Raw genomic sequence first — 11,304 nt, forward strand, 5'->3', positions numbered from 1 at the left:
ATTTTTTTTTTTTTTTTTTGCCAGTCCTGGGCTTGGGCTCAGGGCCTGAGCACTGTCCTTGGACTTTTTTCTCAAGGGTAGAAGCTCTACCACTTGAGTCTCAGCACCATTTCCGGCTTTTTTCTATGTATGTGGTACCGAGGAATCGAACCCGGGGCTTCATGCATGCTAGGCAAGCACTCTACCACTAGGCCAAACTCCCGGCCCCCCTCACCTCACATTCTTGCCTTTTATCTATTTTGCTCAAGGATGGCACATTGTCGCTTGAGCCACACCCCCATTTCTGATGTAAAAAATTACTTTATAAAGGTGATATGCTGAGGGGTTACAGTTACAGGTAAAGAGTACATTTCTTTTTGGACAATGTCATCCCTTTTTCCTTGCTCTCTCCGTTTTTCCCTCCCGTTCCCATGTTTCTGCTTTTGGGCTTCTCAGATTTGTCTGCTCAGGCTGGTGTCAAGCCAGGATTCTTTTTCTTTTTTTTTGCTAGTCCTGGGGTTTAACTCAGGGCCCGAGCACTGTCCTTGGGTTTTTCTAAAGCACCACTTCTGGCTTTTCCTATGTATGTAGTACCGAGGAATCGAACCAGAATCTTTGAGCATGCTAGGCAAGCACTCTACCACTAGGCCAAACCCCAGCCCCCCAAGCCAGGATTCTCAGATTTCAGCTTCTTGAATATCAACTAACTAGGATTACAGGCAGGAGCCATCTGAATAAAAGAAATCGGAGGCCACTCTAGCCCTCCGACCAGCAGGGGGCGCTACCCCGTAGCGGGTTGTGGTTGGAGAATTTTGGCCGCTCTGCCGCGCCGTAGGCCGTCGCCCCCCCCCCCCCCCCCCCAGTGTGCGCCGGCGATCGGGGAGAACGCCGCCGCTGGCGCGATGTCCCTGCTGTGGTCTCTGCATCTCAGCCTGGTCGCGCGGGCCGGAAGCCGCCAGGTGAGGACTCCCGGCCCGGGAATTCACCAGGCTGTGTCTCGCCGAGCGCCTCGAGCGCACTCTTCCCCTCCCTGGGCCCCGCGTGTCGAGTGCGCTCCGCCCTTTGCCGCCCCCCCCACGGACAGTGGTCCGGCTGTCCCGCCGGCGGCTCCTCCCCGCGTCCCTGGAACCCTGAGATCCCCATGATGGTGTCCCCCGCCGTCCCCCGTCCACTCCCCCGCTCCAGCTCCGGCTGCTCCACTCTTCTCATCCCTTTCCTTCTCCAGACGGGGTCCCTCCTGCTTCCGTCGCCCCAGCCATGGCACACGTTTCACGCGGGGCCCTGTCTGTCCTCCGTCTCCAGAAAGGACCTCCTCATGAAGCTGAGGCGGCGAACCGGCTACTCCTTTGTCAACTGCAAGAAAGCTCTGGAGATCTGTGATGGGGATCTCAAACAGGTGGAGTGCGGGGGGGGAGGGGAGGGGAGGTGGGGGCTGCGCCCGGGGCCCGACTTCCGCCTTGATGGCGAGCGTTGAAATCAGAGCCGCTGTCCACGGGCCACTGTGGCTGCATTGCGTCGAGTTCTGGGCCTACAGGCCCTCGCCCGTTGACTTGGTCGTACTTGGAAGCAATTAACACGGGATCCTAGGGTTGGTACTCCAGGGGAAATTACTGTGGTGTTTTCTGCTGCTTGGAGCTGAGCGGGTTTTATATGTGCTTTGGAGTTACTCACTTAAATTATGATCCCTTCATACCATACCAACACTGGGCATTTCAGTGAACCTTTCAGACCTGTGTTAGTTTTGTCTGTTTAATGAAAATACTACCATCTGCCCTCCAAGGTTCTTGTAAAGATTAAATTTATCCAATGCACTAGTTATTACAGTACTTGATAATCAGTGTTTAGTAGCAGTCTGCCAGTAAATGATAGATTGCATTCATTTTCATTATAGAATTTAGGAGACGTTAAAGGTATCCGTCAATCTGAACATATTTTAAATTAGCATTGTTATAAAGCTGACTTTGTCCTCTGCTTTTTTCCTTTTCAATTTATAGGCTGAGATTTGGCTTCACAAACAGGCCCAGAAAGAGGGCTGGAGCAAAGCTGCCAAGCTCCAGGGGAGGAAGACCAAAGAAGGCCTGATTGGGCTGCTACAGGAAGGAAACACAGCAGTATTAGTGGAGGTGAGCTGTTGGGAATTACACAGAGCAGGAACAGTTGTGTTTTGGGTGTAATAAATAGACCCTTTGTTCTTAAACAAGAAATCAGTTTGAAAACCATAAAAAGTAATTGAAGTTAAAAAGCTTTCAAGAGTCCAGGCACTAGTGCTCACACCTGTAATCAGCCACTCAAGAGGCTGAGATCTAAGGATTGCTGTTAGAAGCCAGCCGGGATAGAAAAGCCCCCATGAGACTCCTGTCTCCAATTAATTACCAGAAAACCAGAAGTGAAGCTGTGGTTCCAAGTGGTAGAGCACTATTCTTGAGCAAAATTGCTCAGGGACAGTGCCCAGGCCCTGACTTCAAATTTTCAAGAAGTTGTTATTAGAAGTAGATTCAAGTGCAAGAATGCACAGACATGTTGATGAGAAAATGGCCTAACACTCTAGAACATTACTTCTGAGTCTAATACAGCCTATCACTGACTATTTCCTTGAACAGTTAGGGTTTAAAGATAGTAATTCTATTAATTAGCTGATAGATAGGAAGTAGCTTCTCTAGAGGTTTGGACATTGTGAAGAAGCAGGTATAGATTTTTAGTAAGAGGGGGATAGTCAGTGAGAGCAAATGTGACTTGGAGTTGGCGGAGCATGGGAAATGGGATAATTATGATGTGCAGCCACAGGCAAGAGGCAAATTTGTATGACTCTTTTAGGACATTACAGAAAATTCTGGGATCATATAATTTTGCTGAGTCTGAAGCTTGTTTTATCATATCTAATTTTACTTTTCAACTTTAAGGCACTTTTAGAAACTTAGTCTGCACAACAACTTACTAGCAGCTTACATGGCACGTCCATTTATTCCTACAGGTAAACTGTGAGACAGACTTCGTTTCCAAAAATGTAAAATTTCAACAGTTGGTCCAGAAAGTAGCCCTGGGAACCATGCTACATTGTAAGAGTCTAAAGGATCAACTCTCCACATATAGTAAAGTGAGTTTATATTTGTACATGATGAGTTTCTCCCCGCCCCCACCTTATGGTTTTTGCTGGGTTTTTGATTTTGTTTGGGTACTGGTGTTTAAATTCAGAGTCTGGGCACTGTTTTTTTGCTCAAGTTAGTGCTTTCCCACTTCAGCCGGCTCTACTTCTGGCTTTTGGGTGGTTAATAGGAGATAAGAATATCATGGGGCTCCTTCAACCTTAGTTGAGTGAGTGGATGTCAGTGCAGTGAGGTCAATAGACATGAAGACATGAGTGAGACCACCTGAGGCTTCCTCTTCAGAAAGATGTGATGGTCTGGGTAAAGGGATTAAAGTAAAGGTACAATCTAGAGAATAAGCATATTCCCTCCCCTAGGAGGATAAAGGAATTATTTAATTGAGCTATCTGTCAAGGAAAGAAAGGAACTACCAGCACCCAGCTCAGAGAAGTCCGCTCCCCCCCCCCCCCCAGGCCACCAGTGCCTGGCCTCAGAGTTGTCTGTTTTTGTTTTTTTTTTGTCGGTCATGGGACTTGAATTCAGAGAATTCAGAGAATTTTTTTTTTTTTTTTGCCAGTCCTGGGGCTTGAAAGGGTATGAGCACTGTCCTTGGACTTTCTCATGGCTAGAGCTCTACCACTTAAGCCATAATACCATTTCTGGTTTTTTCTATGTATATGGTACCAAGGAATCGAACCCAGGTCTTCATGCATGCTAGGCAAGCACTCTTACTGCTAGGTCACACTTCCAGCCTCAGAGAAGTTTTAATACAATGTTTATCCCATTTTTATCTACTCCTGGGTCAGCCTCACTGGGTTCTAGTTAATATGCTCCTTTTTGTAAAAGTAACCACATATATGGCTGGACTCCAGGGGCTCACAACTGTATTCCTAGCTACTCAGGAGAGAATTGCAGATCAAAGCCAGCCAGGCAGAAAAGTTCCTATGAGACTCTTATCTACAGTAAACTACTCAAACAAGCCAGAAGTGGCACTGTGGTTCAAGTGGTAGAGCACTAGCCTGGAGCACAGAGTCCCAGGGACAGTGCCTAGGCCCTGAGTTCAAGCTCTAGGACAGACAAAAAGAAAAAAGCCACATAGGAACAAGTATTTCTTGCATAAGTGGTGGGGATTTGCTTTTTTCATTTAGCAGTATGTCATTGAAATACCCTATTATATAAGCTTACAAATTTCTTTTTTCTAGATACTTAGTATTTTGTGTGGGTGTGCTAAGATTTACTTAACCTGTCTCCTGTGTTTGAGCATTTAGGATGCTTCCAAGTTTTATGGTTAAGTAGTTTCTCGCCTTGTGCCAGTGGCTCACACCTGTAATTCTAGCTACCCAGAAGGCTGAGATATGAGGATGACAGTGTGAAGCTGGCCTGGGCAGAAAAGTCTTTGAGACTTTTATATCCGTTAACCACCTAAATGCTGGCAATGGAACTATGGCTCAAGTGGTAGAGCATAGCTTTTAGCAAAAAACAAAACAAAAAAACCCTCAGGGCCTGAGTTCAAGCCCCAGTACTCACACATACACTCACACAAAACGTGAAGAAAATTGCTCAATGAATACTCTTGTATGTGAGTACATTTGAATATTTGTGAGAGTATTATTCATTTTCAGGGCCGAAAGGGTGGCCTAATGGTAATGGTAGAGTGCTTACCTAGCATGCCCGAAGCTCTGGGTTCGATTCCTTGGTACCCCATACATAGTTAGAGTTGAAAGTGGTGCAGTGGCTAAAATGGTAAAGCAAAAAAAAAAAAAAAGTATTCTAGAAACATAATTGAAGAGTCAAGTATAAACATAATGTAGGTTTTGTTCATTTGGGGTTTTTTTTTTTTTGTCAGTTTTTGGGCTTGAGGTACTGAGGAATCAAACTCAGTGCTTTGTGCATGCTAGGCAAGCACTCTACCACTAAGCCACATTCCCAGCCCCCAAATCTGGTTTTGTTAGACATTGTCCAGTTCTTTTATTTATTTTATTTTTTTGGTGAGTCCTGGGGCTTGAACTCAGGACCTGAGCATTGTCCTTGGACACTTTTTGTTCACAGTTAGCACTCTGCCACTTGAGCCACAGTGCCATTTCTGGCCTTTTCTGTGTATGTGGTTCCGGGGAATTGAACCCAGGGCTTCAAGCATGCTAGGCAAGCACTGTACCACTAGGCCACGCTCCTGGTCCTCTTTATTTTCAGTGTTCTGCATTCCCACCAATAGTCTGTAATAGTCTCCTAGCTTTAGTATTTTATGATTGTCTGAAAGCATTATTTCTGGTTTCTAGGAAATCTAAATTAGGCTGGAGCATGGGAGTAGATTGGAATTGGAGATAGTGGTATAATATAATAATTTACTTAAAAATGAAACCGATCAATTTTATTATTATGTTATTTATTTATTTTTTTGTCAGTCCTGGGCTTGAGCTCAGGGCCTGAGCACTGTCCTTGGGTTTTCTCAAGGCTAGGACTCTACCACTTGAGCCATAGCGCCACTTCTGGCCTTTTCTAGGAAAGCACTCTACCACTAGGCCAAACTCCCGGCCCAACTGGTCTTTTCTATGTATGTGGTATTGAGGAATCAAACCTCGATCTTTGTGCATTCTAGGCAAGCACTGTACCACTAGGCTAGATGCCTGACCCCAAAACTGATCAATTTTTAACACTTTGGCTTAGTGAAAATATTTAAACTTATCTGTTTTTTACCATTTTGTGGAAATAGGCTATTTTTGCTGATTTGTGGATGATTTGAGTGCAGAAATACTTATGTTTGTTTTTTGGTATACTTAGGGCTTTCTGAATTCTGCTGAGCTTTCTGGACTTCCAGCTGGGCCTGACAGAGAAGGCTCTCTCAAGGATCACTTGGCCCTAGCAATTGGTGAGTATTATAAAAATCTGGAAGCTCCAAAATAATATCTGGGTTACTTGGTATCCTTGAATTTCCTCTAGGAGAATTGCAGGCTTATGTACTTAGTAAGGCCACAGATGGAACCTGAGAGAGAGGTTGGGTGGTAGATGTTGAGGGGTAGTGGACATGTGAATGTCTACTGTGAAATTGTCATTATGTGCTAGCTAGTTGTTATGATGGGTGTCATCGGAACTTCTTAATTCCTTAAACTAATTTAGATTAAGCTGGGCACTGGTGGCTCTCGCCTGTAATCCTAGCTACTCAAGGAGGCTGAAATCTGAGGGACTCTTTATGTCCAGTTAACCACCAGAAAACCAGAAGTGGTGCTGTGTCCCAAGTGGTAGAGTGCCAGCCTTGAGCTGAAGAGCTCAGGGACAGTGCCCAGGCCCTGAGTTCAAGCCCCACGGCTGACAAAAAAAAAAAAGAAAAGAATTTAGATTAAGAGAAAAAGGAGGTAGTGGCGGAATTAGAATATGGGAATATGGTAGGAGTGGATTTGTTCAAAGTATATGGAATTCATGTATGGAAATGTCAAAATGAAACTCATATTAACTCAAAAGCAAAAGAAAAGATAAGAAAAAAATTTAGATTTGTATGCAAACATTTTTGAGTTTTAGCTATTTGCAACTCCTTCCCAATTTCCCTCTCCCTCCTTCCCCCTTCCTCCCTCTCCCTCCCTCATTTTCCTCTTCCTTCCCTTCTCCCCCCATCCTTTCTCCCCTTCCTTCTTCCTTCCTTCCTTTCTTTGCAGGGTCTCATTATTTAGCTCAGGCTGATTTAGAACATACTATGTACTCCAAGCTGGCCTCAAACTCACAGCCTTCCTGCTTCAACTCCTGGTTACTGGGATTACAGACTTGAATCATCATGCCCAGCTGTAACATTATTTTCATCACTGTGCAGACAAAACAAGGTGTGTTCTTAGGCAGAGATGGCCCTTTGGCGTCCAGTTGATTCCTTAGTGAGATAGGAATATAGTACATTAAAGAAAATTTCTTTGTAAATGAATCTGGGACAATTTATAGTCATAATTTTAGAAATCTGATCTCCAGAAAAATCTGATCTTGGATTTATAAAGATATATTCTTCTGGAGTTTTCTGGCTATAGAACCACATCTGGTTCGTGGGTGGGACTAAGCAAGAATTTTGTTTTTCTTTTCATGTCCTTGGTGGAGGAAAGAAGCAGGGCTAAGGTTGGAGTTGCTAGGAATTTTCTGCTCTGAGGTTTCCAGTCAGGGCATCAGTTATGTTTATCAGGCCATCTTGTAGCGTCTTGATGTTTCAATGAGTCAGGGATGAGAAACCTACTAGACAGCCTTATTAAGAAATGGAGCTTAGTAAGAAATTCTGGAAGGACTGAGTATCAGTTCCTGAGAATTTACTACTGAATGTCTATTTAAGCTATTTTAAAAATCTTCTCTGGTTTCTGGATTCTCCCTTGTCATTTTAGATATAATTGCTATATCTTTATCTGGGCCTCTTTGTTTATCCCTTCTATTCTTCTAATTTAAAAAAAAAAATTGTTGTTTTGTTGTTATTGATCATGGAGCTTGAACTCAGGGATTGGGCACTGTTCCTGAGCTCTTTTGCTCAAGAATACCACTTTGAGCCACAATGCCACTTCCAGTTTTCCAGTGGTTAATTGGAAATAAGAGTTTCATGGACTTTAATGCCCGGGCTGGCTTCAAAAACTGATCTTTAGATCTTAACCTCCTGAGTAGCTAGGATTACAGGTGAGAGCCACTGGAGCCACCCTGCTCCTCCTCCTCCTCCCCCTCCTCTTCATCTTCCTCTATTTGCACTTCTGTTGGAAGGGGATGGCATCCTGATAGAAAGAAGAAAAATGGGGGGAAAAACAAAACTTGGGCTCTTATAAACTCTGAAAAAAATGTTTTTCTTTTATTTCTGTTATTTCTGTTAAGAGGAAGTTGAAATTATCAGATGATATGGGTTGTGAGTTTCTGAAGGCTTTTTTTTTTTTTTTTAGTTGCCAGTCTTGGGGCTTGAACTCTGGGCCCAGGTGCTGTCCCTGAATTTTTATGTTCAGGCTAGTGCTCTACCGCTTGAGACACAGCTCTACTTCATTTTTGTTTGTTTGTTTGTTTGTTTTTTTGGCCCCTTTCTCTTTCTGGCCCCGCTCGCTCCGGCCCTGCTCGCTCCGGCCCGGCTAGGCCCCCTTTCTAGCTCTGGCCCCGCTCGCTCCGGCCCGGCCAGCTCTCGCTTGCTCCTGGCTCTGCTCGCTCCGGCCCCTTCTCGCTCCGGCCCCTTCTCGCTCTGGCCCCGCTCGCTCCGGCCTCGCTGGCTCTGGCCCCGCTCGCTCCCGCACGCTCCGGTCCTGCTCGCTCCGGGCCCCGCTCGCTCCGGCCACCACTCGGTTGGGCTCTGTTCACTTCAGCTCAGCTCGCTTCTTTCGCTCTCTGTCGCCGTCGCAGTCTCGTCTCTGCCACTTTTCCGGTTTGGTTGTGTCTCGTCTCTGCCACTTCCGGCTTGGTTGTGTATGTGGGATACCGAGGAATCGAACCCGGGTCTTTGTGCATGCTAGTCAAGCACTTTAACCGCTAGGCCAAACTCCCGGGCCCCCTGTTTGTTTGTTTTGTTTTAATTTATTGTCAGGTGATGTATAGATAGAGGGTTTACAGTTATATTCATCAGGTAGTGAGTATATTACTTCTTTTTTTTCTCTTTTTTATTATAATTAATAAAAGGGTTACATGATATTTGCCAGATAGAAGGTGCATTAATTCACATACATTGATACCCTTTCACTGATACCCTTTCACATGTCTTGGTACCCATTACCCTCCCCCTACCCACCACCAGTACATTACTTCTTGAACTTTGATACCCCTTCCCATGTTTTTCTCCCACTTTCCCTCCCCCGCCATCTAACTTTTTTTTTTTTTTTTGATGGTTAATTAGAGTCTCAACAGATTTTTCTGCCTGGACTGGCTTTGAACTGAGATCCTCAGATATCAACCTCTTGAGCAGCTAGGATTACAGACATGAGCCACTGGCACCCTGCCATGGAGGCTTTTAGTTGTAGACTTTGCTGTATCATTTATGGTAGATTTGGGAGGGATGGTAATTTGGTGGAGGGAAAAAAATCACTTAGTTGCTTTGGATTCAGATTTGAATTTTAATTCGATGTCTGCCATATGTCATTGGGAGGGTACTTAAGCTCTCCAAGACTACATTTAATATATAACAATAGCTAGCATCTAAGTGCTCAATATGCTAGATACTTTAAAAAATACTTCTACATACATTATCTTATTTCTCCCAACCATCCTAATAGATGGGAGGTATTTTGCAGATGAGGAATCTATGGCTTTGGTACATTAGTAAATGTGATTATGTCATTAAGTGTCTTGCCCAACACCCTATGACAGGAAAGGGGCAGGACTGAGATGCAAATATGTTATTATTTTTGGGGGGCCAGTGCTGGGGCTTGAACCCATGGCCTGAGCATTGTCCTTCGGCTTTCTCAAGGCTAGAGCTCTACCACTTAAGCAACAGCACCACTTCCGGCTTTTTCTATGTGTGTGATACCCAGGTCTTTGTGCATGCTAGGCAAGCACTTTACCATTAGGCTAAATTCCTAGCCCCAGTTAATTTGTTTTTGAGACAAGGTCTCACTGGCTCAGGCTGGCTTGGATCTAATGATGTGTATCTGTTTTTTATACCCAAGTGCCTGGTACATGGTTGATGCTTTTTTGTTGTTCTAATCCTGGGACTAGAACTCAGGGCCTGGGCACTGTCCCTGAGCTGTGTGCAGCACTAGCACTCTACCACTTGAACCACAGCTCCAGTTTCACCTTTTTGGTGACAAATTAAAGATAAGAGTCTTATTTTTCTGCGCAGGCTGGCTTTAAACCACAATCCTCAGACTTCAGCCTTCTGGGTAGCTAGGGTTATAGGTGTGAGCTATTAGTACCCAGGTGGTGCTTTTGTATGTGTTTGCTGATATTAGGTTGATCTCAAGGCCTCACTCTTACTTGGCTTTTCACTCACTGAGGGCATTTTGCCACTGCAGCCACAGTTGTGCTTCCATTCCATCTATTTGCTATGGAAGGTAAGAATCTCATGCTGGGTTAGGATCGTGGCCTAGTGGTAGAGTGTTTGCCTAGCGTGCATGAAGCCCTGGGTTTGATTCCTCTGTACAACATCTGCAGAAAATGCTGGAAGTGGTGCTCAAGTGGCAGAGTGGTAGCCTTGAGAAAGCCCCAGGACTGGCAAAAAAGAAAAAGAAAAGAAAATCTCATGGATTTTTTTTCATGCTTGGGCTGGATTTGAACTTTGGTCCTCAGCTCTCAGCCACTTGAGGAGGACTATAGGTGTGAGGGATTGGTCCCAGCTACTTGGTGCTCTTTATTCCCCCCACATTCCTTTGTCTCTAAAAAAAAAAAAAATTTGAAAACCATGTCTGTCTTTCTGCATATCCAGTGCAAATGCAGAAGGATCATCTTCCAGGTTTGTCCTGTTCTTGCTTATGTTTTGCCCCCACAGGCATTGCTTGCTGATGGTGTTTTGGTTTTTTGTTTTTGCTTTGTTATAGGGAAGCTGGGGGAAAACATGACTCTTAAACGAGCTGCCTGGGTGAAGGTGCCAGCTGGGTTCTACGTTGGCTCTTATGTGCATGGAACAATGTACAACCCCTCACTCCACAACCTGATGCTGGGGAAGTATGGGGCCCTGGTCGTCTGCGAGACATCTGCACGGAAAGGAAACCTGGAGGACCTTGGCCGCCGCCTGGGGCAGCATGTGGTGGGTATGGCCCCGCTCTCTGTTGGCTCCCTGGATGATGAACCTGGAGGAGAGTCAGAGACCAAGATGCTATCCCAGCCATACTTGCTGGACCCCTCTATCACATTGGGACAGTACGTGCAGCCCCAAGGGGTGTCTGTAGTGGACTTCGTGAGGTTTGAATGCGGAGAAAGTGAAGAGACGATAGAAGCAGAATAGGTTCCAGGTACTTTGAGCCTAGGATGTAATAATTACTCAATTATTTCCTAAGCCTTTTCACTCCCAGAATTTGTTTTTCATGTGAACTTATAGTGAAATTAGATGCTGAGTAAAGTTATTAAATAAATAATTACATAAATAAATAAAGAATGGAGTTTTTCCTTGTTTGCGTAAGACTGGGATTAGTTTTTGTTTTTTGTTTTTTTTTTTAATGGTATTTTCTCTTTTTAGGAGAACAGGCAAGTCTTGCTTATGTGACTGACAGCTAGGGGAACAGGCACTAACAGCTTTGTTGCCGTTGCCTCCAACACTGGTTTCTTCATGTCCCTTAAGCTTTTAAGGCACACGTTGTCTTACTCCTTCTGTGACAGAAGTCTCTTGTTC

General features: G+C 44.8%; 1 protein-coding gene across 1 annotated transcript; it reads left to right on the forward strand.

Moving 5' to 3' along the window:
- The first annotated feature begins 839 nt into the window (after positions 1–839).
- Tsfm (Ts translation elongation factor, mitochondrial) lies at positions 840–11,094 on the forward strand. The gene is made up of 6 exons (XM_090327777.1): positions 840–938; positions 1,205–1,375; positions 1,974–2,102; positions 2,951–3,073; positions 5,841–5,928; positions 10,514–11,094. The coding sequence occupies exons 1-6, from the start codon at positions 882–884 to the stop codon at positions 10,918–10,920; spliced, it is 975 nt and encodes a 324-aa protein (XP_090183903.1). The 5' UTR covers positions 840–881; the 3' UTR covers positions 10,921–11,094.
- The last annotated feature ends 210 nt before the right edge of the window (positions 11,095–11,304 follow it).

This window comes from Megascapheus bottae, chromosome 2, assembly GCF_031878675.1.
Source record: "Megascapheus bottae isolate mThoBot1 chromosome 2, mThoBot2.hap1, whole genome shotgun sequence".
Lineage (NCBI taxonomy): Eukaryota > Metazoa > Chordata > Mammalia > Rodentia > Geomyidae > Megascapheus > Megascapheus bottae.

Excerpts from the sequence above, each read along its gene's own strand:
- Tsfm (XM_090327777.1), top strand. The coding sequence starts at position 882 with ATGTCCCTGCTGTGGTCTCTGCATCTCAGCCTGGTCGCGCGGGCCGGA. Across the intron at positions 939-1,204 it reads CGCGGGCCGGAAGCCGCCAG|ACGGGGTCCCTCCTGCTTCC; the intron begins GTGAGGACTCCC and ends TTCCTTCTCCAG. Across the intron at positions 5,929-10,513 it reads TCACTTGGCCCTAGCAATTG|GGAAGCTGGGGGAAAACATG; the intron begins GTGAGTATTATA and ends GCTTTGTTATAG.